This window comes from Lygodium microphyllum, chromosome 24 (genome assembly GCF_053477565.2).
Source record: "Lygodium microphyllum isolate KBCC chromosome 24, Lygodium_microphyllum_v1.1.10, whole genome shotgun sequence".
NCBI lineage: Eukaryota > Viridiplantae > Streptophyta > Polypodiopsida > Schizaeales > Lygodiaceae > Lygodium > Lygodium microphyllum.
Genome location: NC_141158.1, coordinates 135,667,701 through 135,688,898, shown reverse-complemented (window position 1 = coordinate 135,688,898; position 21,198 = coordinate 135,667,701). Strand labels below are relative to the sequence as shown.

Below are 21,198 nucleotides of genomic sequence, written 5' to 3'. Positions count from 1 at the left end.
AAGGAAAAAGTTGTTATAAGTTATGCCACCCAGATATTTGGTGGTATTTGGTGCCAGTTGTTGGCCTAGGTCATTCATTTGGTGATAAGTGTCAGTTGTTTGGTGACATTAGAGAAGTGGTGTTTAATGGTACCTAATGCCAATCCGATGGTCAAAGATGGTGCAGAGACACTTAGGAATGGAAGTTCCCTAGCCAATTTAATTATTGGCCAATCATATTATTTTTCTAGGCACTGAAATAATGATTAGTTTAATTTTCAATATTGTATTGATGTTGAAGGTGGAATACACAACTTGAGTTAGTGGAAACTTTGAAGGATTCTCAACAGTAGAAATAATGAAATTGTAAGTTTCTTTGGGAATGGAAATACATTTTCATGTGGGTATGTTTCATACTCGTATAATACAAGTTTTCTACAAATCCTAAAGTTCTATGGATCTTGAGAGCTTCATGGTGTTTTATGAAAGAAGAGTATACTAAGTTACATGCTTGTCCATGCTAGTATATAGATCTAAATTAAAAAACTATTTGTTGCCCACAATCCCAAAGTCATTGTAAAACTCACCACTCCGCAACAAATTTTGAAGTTTAATAATGTTTATTCAAGAAGAGTATGTTGAAAAATATGTATTTTTATGCTTTTTGTAGTCCCGTAGTACTTGTAATGGCAGCAACACCCATCATGGATCTTGAAGCTCTGTAGTATTTTATCAGAGGAAATGTGCTAAAATATATGTTTTTATACTGGAATACATATAAAGGACTAAAGATGCAAATTGCTTCCTGTAGCTTTGTAATCTCAATAACACTCCGTATTACGTGCAGCGATAGTTACCTATAGTAGTGGTTACTTGCAGGGGTAGTTACATGTAGTAATTAGCTCCTTAAAATAAGAAAACCAATAACTTTGAATATTTGGGTTGTTATAATGTTGGATTCAACTCTTGATTGAAAGAATTTGGCATAGGAAACCTTGTTTTGCCTCCTTTGACGTTGATCTGGAAACTTTTGTTAAGAGAGATTCTTGACTTTTGTCATGTGGTGTTGTCTTAGGAGTCAATAAAGGCCGGCCATCCAATTCACCTACCAACATTCCAACTTTACTTATGCCAGCTTTTTGTTCTTGCCTTTTTTATTTTGTAGAGAGAGAGAGAGAGAGAGAGAGAGAGAGAGAGAGAGAGAGAGAGAGAGAGAGAGAGAGAGAGAGAGAGAGAGAGAGAGAGAGAGAGAGAGAGAGAGAGAGAGAGAGAGAGAGAGAGAGACATGAGTGAGAGTGAGGGGGAGGGACCAAGAGGGTGAAGCCTCCATCTCTTCTCATACTTTCTCATGCCTTACCGTGCTCTCTTCTAGTGGTGTTGGTAGTAAGAAATACATCTATATCAGAGCATCCTTTGCTTGAGACAAAAGCAAACACAAGAAAGCTAAAAGGACTAAGGGGGATGTCCAGACACCTACGTGTGGACATCAATTTGGGCACCCATATCCAAAGGAGTATAGGTTTGAATGTTGTTTATCAGTCATTTGATGCTAAACATGAGAAACTTGAGAGTCTAAAGGAATATATAAATGCATTCCCATGCCATGTTCCTGTGATCCCCATTCATTACAACATGTCATGTGGCTAGTAGTCTCCTTGAGCTTACATTGATGAGTGTGTTATGTGGCCACCCTAGCCAGAATATGACATTAAGGATCATCAATGATTTTCTTGGCAAGAAGGTAACTATCCCTCTTGCTACACACACACACACACACACACACACACACACACACACACACACACACACACACACACACACACACACACACACACACACGTGTGTGTGCACATGCGCATACCTCATATACTTACTCTTCTTTTGCTATTTTGGGATGCATTAGAAATGTAGTCTATGATTTTTTGATGAGAAATTCTAGTCTTGAGGAAGGAGAAGGTTATTGTTATGCAAGAAGCAAAGGTTGTGGTAGTGTATGTTACTTCGTGTAATGATTTGCACTTTGTAATCCTTCTGGGACCTGGTAATGCACTCTTTGCTAGCTTTGGGGTCTTTCAAAAGTGCAGCATCACATCGTCTCCAACAACATTTTGTGGATCTTCAACATCCAATTTGGTCTTGTTATTTCCCTGCTATTATTGATGTCGCTTGTAGCCACTTCATCAATCTTATCCTTATCGTCAATATTTTTATGAATGTGCTCGCTGTCATCATCACCACTGAAGGGGCCCAAATCACTACCATCTCTACCTAAAGGAGTAAATGAAATGCTACTAGATATGCAAGGAGAGGGAGTAAGAGTACCATGTAAAATAATGTAACTCCCAAGCACACCAATCAAAGTGTAGATGAAGGAGAGCAAGCCTAGATTCTTGTGCCAAATTGCAAAGTTGACACCTCCATAAACCAAGAGCACTAATCTAAATAATGGCTCAACAAGTTACCAATATCTGGTCCTGCATCATGACCTGCAGTGCCAAACAAGTGGAGAAATTAGTGAAGCTGGGAGACATGGTGCGCTTATGCATGATCTGACCTATAGAGAAGGAGGTCGCCAAGAAGCCCAAACCACAAGTTGGCAACAAAGAAGTGGAAGCGATACTTGAGGAATATTCATATGTGATGCTAGCAAAACTACCCAAAGGCCTACCCCCCTAAAGAGAGGTAGACCACAAGATTGAGTTAATCCCAGGGGGAGTCCCACTAGCTAGAGCCCCATACTACACGAATCACACCGAACTCATGGAGTTGAAGAAGCAATTACATGAATTGGAAGAGCAAGGATTTATTCGACGCAGTAAGTCTCCCTTTGGTACCCTCATGTTGTTTGTTAAGAAGAAGGATAGGGGGCTTGGATTATGTATAGACTATAGGACTCTTAATAAGATCACCATCAAGAACAGGTATCCCATGCCCTTGGTTGAAGACCTATTAGGTAGACTCCATGGAGCCAAATATTTCAGTTGCATAGATCTTAGGTTAGGGTACCACCAAATCCATATAGTTGAGGAAGATATTCCCAAATTAGCTTTTCGTACCCAATATGGAAGCTTCGAGTGGATCATCTTGGGGTTTAGACAGAGCAATGGATCGGGTGCCTTTTATGGCTTAATGGATGGAGTATTTCGGCAAAGATAGATGTATTTATCATTATTTACATAGATGATCTCCTAGTGTATAGCAAAACCTAAGAGGAACACAAGCAACACCTAAGATTAGTCTTTGAGAAGTTGAGACAATCCAAACTATATGCCAAATCCAAAAAATGTGAGTTTGCATTGAAGGAGTTCGAATTTCTAGGGTTCATCGTAGGCGAGGAAGGCATCAAAGTAGACCCCAAGAAAGTAGTCGCTGTGAAGACGTGGCCAGTGCTAAAGACAATTAGAGAAGTTTGGGAATTCCTAGGGTTCACAGTGTTTCGTAGAAGATTTGTCAAGGATTACAGCATGGTAACCACTCCATTATCCCACCTAACTAAAGGAGATAGATATTTCACATGGGGGAGTGAGCAACACACTACATTTGAGCTAATGAAAGAATGTATGAGTTAGACCCCCGTACTCAAAGTGCCAAACTTTACTAAAAGATAAATAAACTAGATGGAGCACACATGACAAGGAAATGCTAGCAATAATTCATTGCCTTAGAAAATGGAAGCACTATGTACAACACAAACACAAAGCTGTGTTCACAAACAATATCATTCAAATACTTCTAGTTGTCCTAGCCCAAGTTATCCGCCAAACAAGCCGGATGGCTCGACTTCCTAGTAGAGTTCGACTTGGAGATCAAACACAAGCTAGGGTCCACAAACAAAATAACAGATGCACTAAGTTGCAAGGCTGATTTGAAGGCAGTGAGTGTGGTCAATAGCAACTTCCTTGAGTTAGTGAAAGAGGCTTTAGAACATGGCCAAGAGATGCTCAAGGTCATAGAAGAAGTGAGAGTTGAAAGGACATCTCATGGTATGTATGCCATGGAAGAGGGAATTTTGTTTGTAGGCAAGAGATTGTACATTCCCAATAATGTAGAGTTAAAGAAAGTCATGATACAAGAAGTGCATGATGGGAAGTTAGGGGGATATAAGAGACAAAGCAAGATACTCGAGGCCCTCTGAAAACAGTTCTTTTGGTAAAAAATGAAGGAGGAATTCATAGACTATGTCAAGACTTGTTCCACTTGCCAACTAGTGAAAGCACCACGCTCCAAGCCAGCAGGTTTACTTCAACCAATGTCGGTACCTAGCCGGCCATGGGACATCATTAGCATATATTTTATTGTGGAACTCCCTGAATCCCATGGCTATACCATCATCTTTGTAGTGGTGGACTATTTTTTCAAACAAGTCCACTTTATGCCTACCAAGCCACCATTGAATGCCAATGAAGTAGCCCGCCTCTTCTTCATGCATGTCTTCCAGTTACATGGGCTACCCTTAGCCATTGTATCAATTTGAGATGGTCACTTCATGAGTGACATGTGGAAGAAACTCTTTAAGACTCTGGAACCACAGTTGAGATTCGCATCATCCTTCCACCTCGAGACAGATGGGCAAAAAGAAAGAGTGAACCAAGGCATTAAAGACTATCTCAAAAGCTATGCCAGGGTGGACCAAAAAGATTAGGCATTGTATCTCGATGTACTCGAGTTCCACTACAATAGCTCAATTCATTCAGTACTAGGTTTCACACCCTTTGAGTTAGCCATAGGGAAAAAAATCATCACACCCTTAGCCTTAGCCTTCAGAGTTGCCAAAGCCGAAGATTAGAATGCAAAAGACTTCTTGAAGAAATGGAGAGAAAGAAATGCAGCCGTTAAGTAGAGTTTGGAAAATGCAAAATCACCATGACCGAATAGGCCAACAAAAAATGCAAGGCAGTCCTCTTCACCAAAGGACCAAAGGATGCATGGTTTTGGTGAGCTCTAAGCATATGTCCCTTCTAAAGAATATGAGCCCCCGACCTGCCAGAAAGTATCTATGTCTATAAATACATTCCATGCATATCTTCTACATAGGTTTTATCCCAACACCCAATGGGGACGACACGTTCCATTGCTTCATTCCAACAGCCCTCCGGAGTAAAAGCAATCCTTTGGTGCCGGGAACACAAAGGTTATCCTGAGTACCTCACCAAGTGAAAAGGGCACCCTCTCAAAGAAGCCACTTGGATTTTGAAAAGCGGAGGCCCATGAACATGGCAACAAGGCCTTTGCTACTTGGCTCAAGGAGAATCCCAACAATACTTTCAATGTACCTTGAGTCACCACTTAACTTACCATAGGACTTGCAAAGCCTTCACTCCTCAACGTGTAATTAAGTCGAGGGTGGACTGGCATGGAAATAAGAATAAAAAAGCAAACTACGTTTAGATGGGCAAACATTGGCCAGCTTGATAGGAAAAGTTGTGTTAAGACCCCCAAAAGGTTACGTTAAGACCCCACTAATGCGTCAAGTCCTAGAACCGGTAGACACTGACTAGCTTGTTAGAAGGAGCTGTGTTAAGACCCCAAAATGAGTCAATAAACATTACCCTTAGATTGTTGAGGACGACAACAATCCATTATGTGGGGGTCGATGTAAAGGTACTTCCTTTAAGGTAATGCGAAAGAGTTTTTAATAAAAGGTGCTGTAAAGTTATAATGGACTATATACATATTCTTTCTTTGTCCTTTTAATGATGTGAAATCATCTCACATTTTGAAGTAAGTTATTTCTTTCTATTTGAAGAAAAAGAAGAAGTTAAAGATAAGTAGAGTGTTGTCATGGTATGAATACTTGATTGGCGTTATCAGCCACTACCATGGCGCTGGCGTATCGTCTGGCGGGAGTTCCTGATTGTGTGGCTCATCAAACTGCAAGTGCAAGAACTGAAAATGTCGAGTTACCATTAGCATTGCTTGGCGGAGCAGTGCGTCTGAGGGTGCATGATGCTTCAAAATATGGGATTCCCTTCCTTCCCGAGAAGACGCGTAAGGCTGTGTGTGTTCCATCCAGGAAACCCATCGTTTACGGCTATGGCAGACTCACCACGGCTGTTAGAAGCAAGCTCTCGGCTGATCAAGAAGGGGAGGAATCCACGGATGCAGATTCCCAATCGAACAAGGTCGCATTGTTCTCTTTGCCATTACTCTCGTATGTTATCTTGCATCTCCTGAGAAAGCAAGTGTGCTGGGACTCATTGGACAGTTAGGGATGTGTCCTGCCGAGTTCTTATGTAACGTGTAGTACACTACAGTGGACGATTGATGGCATTAGAGGTTTGGAGAAGTTAGATAAGGTTGGGCCAGCCTGAGCGAGCAGTTTCGCTTGAGGTGAAATTGTACAAAGGTAATGGAAATTTTGTTAACCAATAACATGAAATTACCCACGCTGTAGACAACTAATAAACAAAGAAACATAGGCTAGCCTTTACAGCATGCCCATCACATAAGTTTCGCATGGACGAGGATGATATGGAAAGGCTTTTCATATGCGGTAATATATCAGCTATTCATGCATAAGTATGCTTTTTTTTTTTCTTTGTTCTTTTGGCTCCCCAAAGGAAGGAAAAGATGGCGTGGCTTCAGTATTTAAGAGTTATCTGCCTAGTGATGGAGGGTGAATGGATGAGATAGATCCAAACGACTACCTTGATGTCCTCTAGCCCTTATGGATGCTTTTCCGCTGAGGATAACTGCAATTTAAAGGGGGGGGGATATATGTCATCATTTAGGACATTTTTTACTTAATCCTACAAAGATTGTCCTTGCCTTTGGATGGGGTATTGATGTGAAAAGGACTTTGGAGCATTTATTGAAAGCTTTCAGGATTTTTAATTGAAGGTTTCATACCTTTTTATCAAAGTAGACAAAGGATTAAAGTTCAAGCCCCAGTCACAACTAGACTATGATGCCTGTTTTCGGACTTGTTTTGGAGATGTAAGCTTCACAGCTTCGAGTTAGGGAGCATCTGCAGTAGTTCCTATCTTTTTTGGTGATATTAGAAGGATCACAATACTTGGAAGATAAATTGTAATGCTTACTGATACACATATTTTAGAATCTTTAGGTATCTTGAAATAAAACCTCTTGTACAACATCTAAGTTTTTGGAGATTCCTTTTGATTTTTGTAGGTCATGGCACAATCATGGACAGTCCATCACAGTATCCTTGCGAATTCAAGCATGTCTTGCATGTCATGGAAGAAATCTTGAGCTTGGCGAATTAGAACTTTTCCAAGCCCACAAGGATTGGATGATTTGGCTTAAATCCATACATCAACATGAATGGGCTACATCATATACTTAAATGCTTCTACTATTGAAGGGAATTAATTGTGGAAGGTACCTTCCCAATTTGATTGCCTAAATGCGGCATATGCCCTAAGCATATATTGCAAACTGCAATTGCTTCTATCAATTTGTCCATTTGACTCAAAGAAAACATCTCACTAGAAATGTTGGCAATGAATGTTGAAAGTTGATCAGAAACAATATCTTTAGGCAATCCATATAATTTGTATACATTATTGATAGATAAAACAGCCAGCCCATGACTTTTTATTATTGACTTGGTGGCATAAACTTTGCAAGTGTATTCATGGCTACCCATATGGCATCAATTATTTTCTTGAGAAAATTCCATACGGCATCATTACCACAATTAGTATGCGGTAAACTGAGTGTAAAATCCATTGAGATACTTTGCCAGTTGACATTAGGTATCTCCAACAATGATGTATATTAGCCTTTTGAAGACACTTTGCCTTATTTACTTGGCATAAGTTCCACACTTTTAGATTGTTCTCAATGATATTTTTCGTTTTTGGCCAGCAGAAAAATCTCTTGACCAATGCAATGCGAATATCACGACATTCAAATAACATCTTTTGCTTAATGTCTTTGATTGCTAGTACGGGTGCTCCCCCGTTGCAAAACAATTTTCCGCTTTGGATACAATACTGTTTTTGTCTTATCTGCTTAGCATGACTCACCCTGTTTTTGGGAATACACCCTAGCCTATATGCGAGTCCTACCATTGCTCAACCTTGTTCCAAATTTTACTAAAATGGCTATTAAAATGACACATCATCCGAAGAGATAGAAATTTGTCAAAATTTCAGCTATTGAGAAGACATTCACTTCAAGTATCTAATTGATGGCATCAACAACTTGATCAGAGGATCCTTTGTAATGATTGATACCAAAGTCAAATTCTTGCATGAGTTCAATTGACCTAGCTTTAGACTCTCTAAGATTGTCCCGATTGTACACGTAGTGCCAAGAGTGATGATTAGTCGTGTCTCAGGGGGAAGGGGAAATTCATGGCTTTTGAATGTGAAGGATAACGGTATTACTCCCTTAGAGCCTATATAGATATGAAGATTGGATGAGAGGATTTGGACTTTGATGGTGAAAGCCTTTTGGAAGATGGCTGAGACATTAAGTCTTAGTGTGTGCTCTTGAAAGTCCTAATGCTCATGATAGCTCTCAAGTGTCAAGAGCCCTTGGCTTTGATGCCATGTGAGAGATGTATGAACAATATGACTACCAAAAGAGTGCTCAAAGAATGAGATGAAATGGAATGCACTAAATGAACAAGCAAGGTGAAGGGTACAAACTATGCTGATCTGGATTGCAAAGAAACTGGTTGGGAGGATGTTGATCAACTATGTGGTGGGAAAGAGTAGGAAAATGCAGTTGTAGTTGGTTGCATTGATGACATGGTAGAATGTATTTAATGGCAGCAACTGTTAGCAGAGTGCATATATTGGGTGTTAAAGTTTGTAGTTTGTGTGCATTTCATTTTTTTGCTAGAGCCATTTTAGGCTGGCCGATTGGTATTCAAGCGCCATCTGTAGCTGGCTGACTGGTTGTTATTCATGGGATTCTTTCTACCTATTTATTGGCAGTCTCTCCTTAGTCATAAGTCATCATCATATGATTCCTTCAGCACGATTGCTTCCAAGTGGAGAGAGGAAGACCAGTGCACGCCGTTGGTGATTCGTAGGCCATGCCATTATACTACTCTTAAGCTTTGATACATGGATTCTATTTCTGGAGTCTATCCTCCTTGAGTTCTGTGTTCTTACTGTTCTCTTTTCTGTTCTTTGTGTTCATTGTAGTCTATATCAACAGTGTCTCTTTGCTTCTATTGCTCCACATTTTTTTGATATGGTATTAGAGCTTGTGCCTCTTGGTTGTGGTGCTGTCTATGTTGAGCTACAAATGCATTACAAACTGACTAGCTCTTTAAAACAGCCCCAAAACATGTAAATTACCAAAAGTTTCATTAAACGGTGCATAGTCCTAGAGAGCTTCTGTGTCCAATAAGCAAAACCCTAAGTTGGAAGGATCCTTCTGCATCTATAAATAGATAGGCTGCCCACCATTCAATCCATCCTTGTCTTGTAGGTTTTGGCCATCAGCCCTCTTCCACTAGCTGTCCAGCCCCCAATGACTACTACTATGTGGTCTATAGCTGTGGCCCAACCACCCATTGCTGCCAATGATCAGCTGCCTTCAGCTTCAAGCAGCTACATTGCCGCGTTTGCTAGTCCTAGCCCCAAAGGTTGCTGCATTCTGGTTTTCGGCATGTTGCCCTTTCATTTCCAGCATTGGCCTGCTTTGCATTTGCATCTACAACAAGTCAGCTTTGTGTTTTCAACACTTTTCTTCATCAACCTTTGCTCTGACTGGTGGTTGCTGCACTCGGAATCTGTCTCTGGTGGACGATACACATCGATTCCCTTAACCCGTTCCCACAAGAGCCACTGGCTATTGGACAGCTCTACCCTTGAGCATTTTGTACATTCTCTTATTCATTCGCAACATAGATTCATTGACTTCAGTTTTCTCATTCTTCTCTATTCGTGTTTCTGCATTTTGTGTTTTGCATTTTGTGTTTATTATATTACTATCTAAGTTAGTGTTTTAGCTATGTTTGTACATTCTGTGTTCTTTTTGTGCAAAACCTAGCTATCTTAACATGGTATCACAGTTAGTGCTATTTTAAAAGATTATTATGTGGTGATTGTGGAGGCTTGGTTTTACACGAGATACATGAATGATACGTATCTGATTGATGATGGCTTAAATGGCTCCATCTTTGGATCCTTTGATGCTTCTTCAACAACTCCTTCAATGGAGGCCTTGATGAGGCATTTGATCTTGATTTGGAGGACAATGCTCCATCTACCAACTTTTCTTTTAGGGATCGTTCACAATGACCCAACTCTTCTTCATTTCATACTTCTTCACAAGGTACATCTAGTAGAAGCACTCCGTTGATGAAACTGATCACCTTAGTTGATGAAAGGCTATCCACTTGGGATAACCAAAAGCTCAAACTCTTCATAATCAAGCCCAATGACAAGTTAGTATAATCCATTTTTGTGTGAATCTAATTTTGTCTATACTGCTCCTTCTATTACGTAGAAACCAATTGTAAGTCTCCATGGGGACCCAAATTGGTACCAATATGGTTTTGAAGAAGACTATGTGTTTAGAGATGTTCCACAAGGTAATCCTTCATCCTTTGTTTCATTTGAGTGTAACAAGCCTTCGTCCTCGGATAGGGTGGTAAATAACCTGATTAAGCACTATTTACAACAATTAACAAATTCATAAAACTGAAATGTATACTTCACCATATAATCTTGGACATTGGACACCCTATTGGTTCGAAAATTGGTGTCCCTTTCAGTATTTATTTAACTTAATTAAAGAAAAAGTTAATGCACAATGGGATTCTCCCAATCCGTTTTGGTATTTCGACTTCCCTTGCTGTCCAAAATGACCAGCAAGTCTTCAATTTGATTTGTCTCTTGATTTGGGTAGTCAATTGGTCTTCACTTGCTTTGATGGAGATGGAAAATGCCCCAACTTCATTGATTTGCTAGTCTCTCCACTTGAATTTGATTGAAAACTGCTTCAGTCCTATTGAATCCAAGTCTTGGAGCCTTCAATTTTTGGCATGCTTTCCGAGGCTACTGTTAAATCCTAATTTTTGCTGCAGATTAGGGTTTATAGTAGAGAAATCTGAAATTTTTGAGTCTCTGGTGATCTCAATGCTCTAATCTATAAAGTAAGGCTAGAAGATGAGAGAGAATGCTAAGGAGAGAAAAAATTCAGACTTTCTTTGCGAAGAACTGAAGAAAATCTGTCATTTACTGCTCTTTCGTCCTCTTCGGTGCAATGTACTTTTGATTCGTTTTTTGTGCCTTCTTTTTGTACCTCTTCTGTTTTGCAATATACTGGTAGAGATCATGTGGAAGAAAGAGTCCAGTTTGTTGACTACGGAAAAGGTTTTCTTGAGGACAAATTCTTGTATGTTAACACACGTCGAGGGGATTATAAGAAAAAGTCAGGTAGCTTTTTTTCTGCCCTTCCTTTTTCCCATCTACTTCTCATAATCAGAATGAATTTGGTGTTCCTTTCACTTCATTATATGGTGCATCATCATCTTCACAGTTTCATTTTCAGTCTTCAAATGATAAAAATGAACAAAAAGAATCTGTACCTTATACACCTTACTTTTAAAACCCACCCATCCCACCACATTTTTCCGTTGCTTCACCACTCCCATTTACACCATTTACATTTACATTTTAGACACCTCATGTCACACTGCACATGATATCGGGGGGTTATGGAAACATAGGCACATCCTTTAGGACCTCATTCTTCCCTTAGCTGGATGGTGTTCCACTTACCTTATACACACTTTCAGGATCATTGCAGTCTGAGTATCCCACTCAATCTCTTCTAAGTGTGGATCAGTTGCCTCCATGGCATTGCTTAGTGGACCTTTTGGCCATCCTGTTGTGTCCTAGCCTCACTTTGAACAAGGCTACCGTGTCCTAGTGTCTCCACCTACACCGGCACCTTATGGAAACATTCATGTTCCAGTGCCTCCGTATCAATCGACACTCATTGGACACTCACAGCCTCCTTGTGCCTATCCACCTCTTCCCCCTCTCTCTTTATCTTATTAGACACGCCCACCTCCACCATCTTTCCCACCATTATCTTTCACCACCTACTTGACATCTCATGGTTCTAGCTCATCTTCTGCCAAGAATGCATTTAATGACAAGACTCGTTTTAACGGGTCAAACTTTACTAGGTCAAATTTGATGAGACATGTTCTTGACTCACAGAACCTATGGGATCTTGTGCAGGGGTTGGAACCCCAACCCGATCCCGCATTTGTTCCATACGAGGTCATCCGCTCATGGAAGGCTAGGAATGCCTCCGCTATATTGTCGAGCTGATGCAGGGCTTATTACCTGAGTTTCATTCTTAGCTTCAACATTTTGACTTAGCGTCCTAGCGATGGGCACACTTGATTGACCGCTATGCGGCTCGGAATAGGACTCGTCGTATTAATCTTGACCATGAGCTTTAGCTTTTCAAAATCACTGACCGGGATGACTTGAAAGTCAAGTTGATTGAGTATTGACGTCTCCTCTCGCTGAATTCTCCATTACGGGGACTTCCAAGTTCTCTGACAATGAGGTCACATTGTTCCTAAATAAACTCCCCAAGAAATACTTCAATTTTGTGGAAGGAATAGTTTCAAAGCCTACCATGCCTACATTCTATGAATTTGAGTGTCAGCTGTTGCGTTCCATACGATTGTTCGATCAGTTTTATACGAATTCCTTTTCAGAGGGGGCTCTTCTTACTCATTCTCAGAAAGAGCAACAAGGGAAGGACAAACCAAACCAAACCAAAACAAACCTCCACTCAAAATCAAAATCAAACTCAAAAGCTAATCAATGTGGGGATTCTCAAGGAAACTCCCAGTCACAACTTAAACAAGGGTGGCAGAATGTACCTAAAAAGAATAGGTATTGTCAACATTGTCAAAAGGCTGGCCATTTTGACGACGAGTGTCGATCAAAGGCACGAGGCACAGCACCAAAACCTAAGTCTCAGACCCTCGCCCCTCAGTCGGGTAACCCCCATCAGGGAAAGCAAGGTGATGAGTTTACAGGTGTCAGACTCACACTGCCACCGCACAGCCATCTCAGTCGACAACGTTCTCAACTCCAAAGGGCTTGTCTGAGTGGTCTGCAGAGGTCTACATCGTCTCCGTAGAGACATCCGATACGAGTCTCGTTCACATCTGTGAGTTGTCTCCTGACAAGGTTACTGCAGAGGCCCACTCGTTACAACCGAGTACTTCAACTCCAGTTTCGATTGTGGACAGTGGAGCTACACATCACATGACTCCTATAGAGGACATTTTCCGTACCCGAGTCCCTGCAGCCGGGCAGATCCGTGTAGGAAACAACTCCTTGGTCAAGATTCAGGCTCAAGGTTGCGTCAGTTTTGCCACTGACAAGGGTCTGGATCTGGCTTCGCTGGACAATGTATATCATGTTCCTCACCTTAGGGTGAACTTGTTATTTGTTCAGCAGCTTTGCCGGCTGCGGCGAGCAGTTTTCTTTACAGTGACAACAGTCCAGGTCCTTGACTCTCAGATTGGTTTAGTGATTGCTCGCAGTGAGGCACAGCCTAATGGCCTATACCACTTGACTCACTTTCTCACTGAGCAGACTGCCGAGGGCTTTGTTTTCCATAGCTTCCACGCCTTAGCTACATCTCGGGAGCCTATGCACAATGAGCGTCTTTGGCATTTTCGCTTAGGGCATCTGGGTTATGACTCACTTTATGAGTTGTCACACCGTGAGCTGGTTGAGGGCCTTTCACGCCTGAAGCTAGCTCGAGATGTCTGTAAAGCATGCTAGCTCGAGAAGCAACACCGTATTCCATTTCCTCAGCAATCTACACATAGAGCTGAGGAGCCTCTTAGATTGATTCACGTTGATCTTTGAGGGCCGACATCCACTGCCGCTTTGAACGGCACGCTATACTTCTTTTTGATAGTGGATGATTATTCTTGATACATGTGGGTATACTTTCTCAAGCATAAGTCAGATGCTTTTATATATTTTTCTGCTTGGGTGCTGCTAGTTCATAAGCAAGCTGGTTGCCGTGTCAGGTGCATGAGGAGTGATAACGGTGGTGAGTTTATCTCCCACAAGTTTGTGAGTTTCTATAGAAGCATGGCATTTCTCGCCAGCTTACCTCTACCAACTCCCCCTCTCAGAATGGAGTCGTAGAGCGTAGGAACCTCACAGTTATGGAAATGACATGCTCTATGCTATTCGCAGCAGAGCTTTCTGAGCGCCTTTGGGTTGAGGCTATTAACGCTTTGGTGTACATCCTCAACCGATGCTCGACTGCGGCTCTTCCTCAGAAGACCCCGTATGATGCATTTTTTTGGCTCCCGGCTTGCTATTTCCCATTTCAGAGTCTTCGGGTGTCGTGCGTACACACACACGCCTGATGACAAGATAGGTAAGCTTACTACTTCGGATCAGACACGGCCAGTGGCTACGTCTCTTGAGTCTATTGTCCACTTGTCGAAGGATATTATAGAACAGCCCTTCGATGCACACACCTATCGTTCTGTTGTAGGAAAACTTCTTTGATTAATTCACACTAGGCCGGATTCAGCTTACTCAGTTAGCATACTTCAGTATTTCACAGTACCTAAGATGTCACATTGGATTGCATGTCTTCGTGTGTTGCGTTATTTGCGGTGTACTTTTTCTTATGGCCTAACATATGGTTCTGGTTTATGTTTACAGGGGTACACTGATTCTGATTGGACAGGAGATCTTGACACCCGGCGTTTCCATGGCGGCTACCTCTTTACCTTGGGCACGGCTCCCATTTCTTGGTCTAGCTGTAAGTAAGAGCGGTGGCGGCTTCCACAGCCGAGGCTGAGTATCGAGCTCTCTTCGATGGCACCACTGAGGCCATCTATCTGAGGAGTTTACTTTACTGGCGGCACTTCATTTTCCATGTGACTCTCCCACAGTTGTCTATTGCACATCACATCACAGACACCACAGACACCACAGACACCACAGCTGTCCAATCATCACACCACAGACACGGCATGTGGGAGTCTACTTCCACTTTTCTAGAGAGGAGGTTAAGCTAGGCACTATTCGCCTAGAGTTTGTGCCTTCATCACATAATTTTGTAGATATCTTGACCAAAGCGGTCAACTAGCCGGTTCTTCAATACGTGCTATCCAGGATCGTCTTGGGTACACCCTCCCCTACTTCTTCAGCTTGACGGGGAGAGGGTGCTTTCCTCTTGCTTTCCCTTCCAGTTTGAGAGGGGGCAACTTCTACTCTTGATCGTGACAGTGATGATGCTTACAGTTTTTGGACATTACATTCCCTTATTCTATTGTATTGTATTATGGGCATTTGTAACTTCATCCGCACTGTCAAGACGACCTGATTGTAAAAGGGCACTTGGACAAGTGAACAATTCCCCTGCGAGGACACTATCCCAGTGGCACCGTTGCATAGCATATTGCATGAGCATGACATCTTGCATCTCCCTTTGCATTACCCCATGCATTGGCATTCTGTTCATGTAAATATGCATCTGTGCGCATTTATCCCTTTTCGGTCTTTTGGAGTGGTCGACTCTAGGATCCACCGTATTCGTAGCATAACACATGGCAGTTCTCCTAACGGCAGTTTCCCTACCCTTGCTTGCTTGTTTTGCTTGTCTTGTTGAGCCCACCATCCTCTTTTTTGCCTTTCCACATATTCACCACACGATTGGCATATACACACACTTGTTCTCATCCTTAGGCACTTATCCTAGTCAGTGCGAGGGATTGGCTTGCTAGTTTTGTGCTTGACTTGGGTTTAAAACTCTTTTTATCTTTTCCTATCTGTCACTTAATAGGCCGCTGCCTCTATATTACTTATGTATTTTCAAAACATTTCAAAAAAAAGAAAAGTCCATTGATTCCATTTGCCTTTGTAGGACTTGGTAGGCCCTTGGGCAGCCGTCGAGCTGTCAGAGTGCAGCGATGCGGAAGCGTGGGACCAAGACTGAGAGAGAGAGAACGCAGAGAGAAGAGAGAGAGAGACAGTGGATGATAATCTGCTGTTTAAGCGTGCTGTATACAAAGATATGCAGATATATACACGGGCGCAATGCGCTGGACTGCGTGTCTCCACCTCGACGATGCAACCTGTTGTTCACCTCGAAGTCCGTTGCAGTCTGCACGATCTCCTGTCTGAAATCTGCGAACAGAGACGGAATCTGTACGTATCTCCAGCCTGGAACCTGCGTACAGAAGTGTGTGGGGAGATTGCTGAAGTATCGGCTATAAATAGCCAAAAAACTGGGCGCCAAAATATGCAGGTCGGCTGCATTAAATGCAGCCGACTTCCTGAATCGGGTCGGACTGCCACGTGGTAGTCCGACTGTGCAGTCCGATGGGCTGTCTGTCTGGCTGCCCGACTAGGACCTGATCTCTCTAACACCCTCTCTCAGAGCCTGGGCGGGGCAGAAGCCTGAGGGATTTGGCATGTCTCCGAAGTAGAGCCTGGGGAAGAGCCTTCATAAACAAATTTGCAAGATTGTCCTCCGTCTTGCAGTACTCCACAGCTATGGTCCCATCCAAAAGCTTCTCTCTGATGAAGTGGTACTGGATCTCTATGTGCTTCGTCCGGGCATGGAAAACAAGATTCTGGGCCAAGGGAACGCAACTCTCATTGTCGCATTGCAGCAAAGTAGGACGAGTTTGGGAGCAGCCAAGCTCCTCCAACAATCTCCGAAGCCACACAGCCTGACATGTGGTGGAAGACGCGGCCCGATACTCCGCCTTAGTAGACTAAAGGGCTATCGTGGGCTGCTTCTTGCTACTCCATGAGATAACACCTGCATCCAAGGTAATACAGTAACCTGTTGCAGACCGCCTGTGGTCCACATCACCGGCCCAATCCGAGTCGCTCCAACCTGCAAGTACAAGATCTGAACCACCTGTGCCTGCTGGATAGTGAATCCCTAAATCAGATGTCCCCCTCAAATACTGAAGTATCCTCTGGGTAGCCTACCAATGCACCGTCTGAGGTTCACTCATAAACCCCGCCAAGAGCCCAACAACAAAACAAAGATCAACACGAGTGTTGAGGAGCCAAATCAATGATCCAATCAATTGACGATAGCGGGAAGCATCCACTATGGGAGAAGGTGAATGGGATGTGGCCTTCCAGTTCAGATCCATAGGAGTAGAAATGGTCCGACAATCCTCCATCGCAAAAGAAACCAAGAGCTCCTGTACATATCTCTGCTGAGAGGTGAAAATCCCCCTCTGAGACTGATAAATCTCATGGCCCAAGAAGAAATGGAGTAGACCCAAATCCGTCATCTCGAACGTCTGATGTAAAGCTGCCTTCGTCTCTTTGACCTTCTGTGCATGATCACCTGTGACAATCAAATCATCAACATACAACACAAAAAGCTCACAACCAGCCTCGGAAGTGTGTACATAAAGCTGCGGATCGGCCTTGGAACGCCGATATCCCAATTGTGAGACTGAAGGAACGAATCAATCTTCTCGTTCCATGCACGCGGAGCCTGCTTGAGGCCATACAAGGCCTTCTTCAACATGCAGACTTTTCCATTTGAAGATCCAAAGCCAAGAGGCTGCTCTACATAGATCTCCTCCTTCAAATCACCATTCAGGAAGGCCGACTTCACATCCAACTGGTAGACAGGCCATCTCCTATGGCTAGCCAAGGCAAGAACAGCTCGAATAGTCGCCATACGAGCAGTGGGGGCAAAAGTGTCATGACAATCAATCCTAGGGCGCTGTGCAAAACCTTTAGCAACAAGGCGAGCCTTATGCTTGTTCAAAGAACCATTGCTAAGGTATTTGGTCTTGAAGACCCATTTGACGCCAATTACCTTCTTATTCGGGGGGCGAGGCACGAGATACCAAGTGCCATTCCTCTCAATAGCCTCCAACTCGGCTTCCATAGCTTTCTTTCATGGTGCGGACTATAAAGCCTCCTTCACGGAGGTGGGCTCTTGATCCTGCATAACACGGGTCATCAAACAATAGTTAGAGCAAACAAGCTCCGTAGAATGTGCCTGGTGCCTCTGTGACCGCCGCGGACTATCCTGCGGTCCCCACTCCTCAGGGATCCCCTCGATCCCTGAAGCACGGAGTGTGTCACGGGCCCAACGAGGAGGAGGCCAGACCTCTCCTCGTCGCTCTCCATTAGTTGAAGACTCTGGTATATCCACCGGTGGTAACTCCTCGGGGGTGACCGGTGGAACAGTAGACTCTGTATCAGAAATAGAATCGGAATCAAAAGGCGCGGGCTTCAAAGGAACTGTCTTGGGAGCCCAACTATCCCTTGGATCTCCAAAAACGGGATGCTCCTCACCCGCTACTATGGCCGGAACCTCCACGAACCGCACATCTCGACTGGTGTACACATCCCGCTTGACGGGATCATACAAACGATAGCCTTGGGACTGAGAGCTGTAGCCAACAAACACCTGTCTTCGGGAAGCTGCTTCAAATTTATCATGATGAGCCTTGGGAATGTGAACATAGGCATCATACCCAAAAACCCTAAAATAAGAAACATCGGGCTTAGTCTCAAAGTAGGCCTCAAAAGGTGTCATCCCATCAATGGCCGAAGTGGGGGATCGGTTAAGGATGTGGACTGAGTAGCCACAGCCTCGGCCCACAGAAATTGAGGTGTCTGTCGGTGCTCCATCATGGTGCGCGCCATCTCGATCACACTTCGGTTCTTCCGTTCAAGAATACCATTTTTTTGAGGAGTGTTGGTGTTAGCAAACTCCTGGTGAATACCTTTATCTGCACAAAAACGAGCAAACTCATTAGAAACAAATTCACCACCCTTGTCGGATTGCAAGGTCTTCAATGTCCGGCCCGATCAGTTCTCCTCAAAGAGAAGCCAATCCTTGAAGTGGAGAAGGCCTTCGACTTCAACGCCAAGAAATAGGCCCATGTCATCCTGCTGTAGTCATCTACGATCAACATGAAGTACGAGCTCCCTCTCAAGGACTCGTTCCTCATAGGGCCACAAAGATCCGTAGATACAAGCTCCATCGGTGAAGTAGACCGCCGCGAAGCTTTGTTGGGAATTGCATCCCTATTCTGTTTCCCACGAATGCAGGAGACGCATGGCTGCTGGCTCACCACTATGTCCGGCAACCCTCGAATAAGGTGTCCACATGACACCCTCCGAAGATAATCATAGTTGAGGTGACCAAACCGAGCATGCCATAGCTCTGACTGTGTCTGAGAGATAAGAAGAAGAGTAGGGAGGGCGGTAGAAAACGTCAATTTGTAGATGCCGTTCTCCTCATATCCTGATGAGAGAACCTTCCTTGACCCACGATCAAGGACTCGCACCGAATCACTGTCAAACTCCACCAAAAGTCCAAGGGAACAAATCTTATGAACCGAAAGGAGATGATACCCTAAACGTGGCACATGCAAGACCTCTGAGGTATGGGTATCATCACGTCCATCTGGAATTAGCTGCATCTCACCCCGTCTTGCAATAGACACCGAAGAGCTATCTCCAATGAGAATCTGCCCACGCGAAGGTCGCAACTGGGCAACACCATCTGATGAAGGAGTCATATGCCGGGAGGCACCACTGTCAACGATCCACTCTCGAGCCTGGGGAGGTGTCATCGCAGCATCAGAAGCATTCGGTGTAGAGTCCTCAATGACAGCTAGATGAAGAAACGCAGCTGATGAGGGTGCAGCCACCGCTCCAGAATCCTTCGTGTCCTTGTCTTTGTCAGGGCAATCCTTCTTCCAATGGCCAGTCTTTCCACAAATATGGTATGTGGATTCTTTGTCCTTGTCCTTCTTTGACTTGTTGTCCTCCTTCTTCTTCTTTTGGTTCTTCCCCTTCTTTTGAGAGGCTTGACCTGTCAAGGCTTCCGACTTGGAAGCATGCTGTCCCTTCAGTTGTTCCTCTTGGTCCAAGACTATAGGAACCAGCTCTTCCGACCGAAGAGTAGACTCTCGCCCCGAAGCAATAAGGGCGGAGTAGAAAGCACCGAATCGTGGTGGCAACTGGGACAAGAGTGTGATCGCCATGTCTTCGGAGGAAACCGGCTTCCCCGCATTCTGAACCTGCATCTGAAGCTGTCTAAGCTTGTTAATGTGCTCCCGCAACGAAGAAGACTTATTCATGGACAAGGTCCGTATCTACACCTCCAAAGAAACCCGCTTCATAAGGGTCATCTGGTTATATATCTGATCAAGCTCCAGCCATATCTCCCGAGCCACCGTCAAGTGCTCGATGTGGGCTATCACGGCTGTAGTACATGACAGACAAAGAAAAGAACGAATCCGGGCATTTAGTTTGTCCCAGTGAGACTGTGTCTTAGCCAACTCCGCACGAGCAGCGGAAGAGAGTTTGGACTCATCTCTCACCGAAGGCCGGTCGATCTCCTCCTGTACAAGCTCCGCCAAATCGTAGGACTCAAGGATGGCCAACATCATCACGCGCCAGATGCGGTAATTGTCGCAATCGAGCTTTTGATCTGCGGGAAGAGCCGGTAAGACAGGCACCTTCCGGTCCATGATCGTCTGGAACTCCAAGTCAATCTCTGTAGACATCTTCATCTGTAATGCCTTCACAAACGCAAAAGTAGCCCCCTCTGATTGTGAAAACGCAGCTTGCTAGGGCTCCTTCTTCCGCGTCCCGAACCTTCTTCACCCGCCGGAGGCGATGAAAAAGCAAAATCTGCACTTGAAGACTGAAAACTCAGCCTTCCTCCTCTTCAAACAGCAGCAACAGCAGCAAATCCACCAACTGGACTCCTTTCCTGTGCGCCCACGCTCGCTTTAGTCTTGTTCCGAGGCGCAGCCCTCCCGCTCGCCCTCAAACACTGGAAACGCAGCCTTGTGTTGCGATGGAAACTCCTCTTCAGGTTGGTTCCTCACTCAGTCAGCCCTTCTACACTGCTCTGATACCATGTCAGAGTGCAGCGATGCAGAAGCGTGGGACCAAGACTGAGAGAGAGAGAATGCAGAGAGAAGAGAGAGAAACAGACAATGGATGATGATCTGCTGTATAAGTGTGCTGTATACAAAGATATGTAGATATATACACGGGTGCAGTGCGCTGGACTGTGTGTCTCGACCTCGACGATGCAACCTGCTGTTCACCTCGAAGTCCGCTGTAGTCTGCACGATCTCCTGTTTAAAATCTGCGAACAGAGACGGAATCTGCACGTATCTCCAGCTTGGAACGTGTGTACAGAAGTGTGTGGGTAGACTGTTGAAGTATCGGCTATAAATAGCCAAAAAACTGGGTGCCAAAA

At 43.9% G+C, this 21,198-nt stretch overlaps 1 protein-coding gene across 5 annotated transcripts in view; it reads left to right on the top strand.

Annotated features, from left to right (window-relative positions):
* The first annotated feature begins 5,737 nt into the window (after nucleotides 1-5,737).
* LOC148015699 (CAAX amino terminal protease family protein) overlaps nucleotides 5,738-21,198 on the top strand; it is a 118,742-nt gene continuing 103,281 nt past the window's right edge. Inside the window, exons 1-2 of one of the 5 annotated variants that reach the window (XM_087666024.1) lie at nucleotides 5,969-6,101; nucleotides 7,111-7,320. Coding sequence is in view for 3 of the 5 variants with exons in the window: in XM_087666022.1 (XP_087522148.1) it covers nucleotides 5,799-6,130 (332 nt within the window). In the remaining 2 variants the exon portion in view is untranslated. Of the gene's footprint in view, nucleotides 6,131-7,110; nucleotides 7,321-21,198 lie in introns of all 5 variants that reach the window. The other 4 variants (XR_015688472.1, XM_087666022.1, XM_087666023.1 and 1 more) reach the window with 4 other exon arrangements.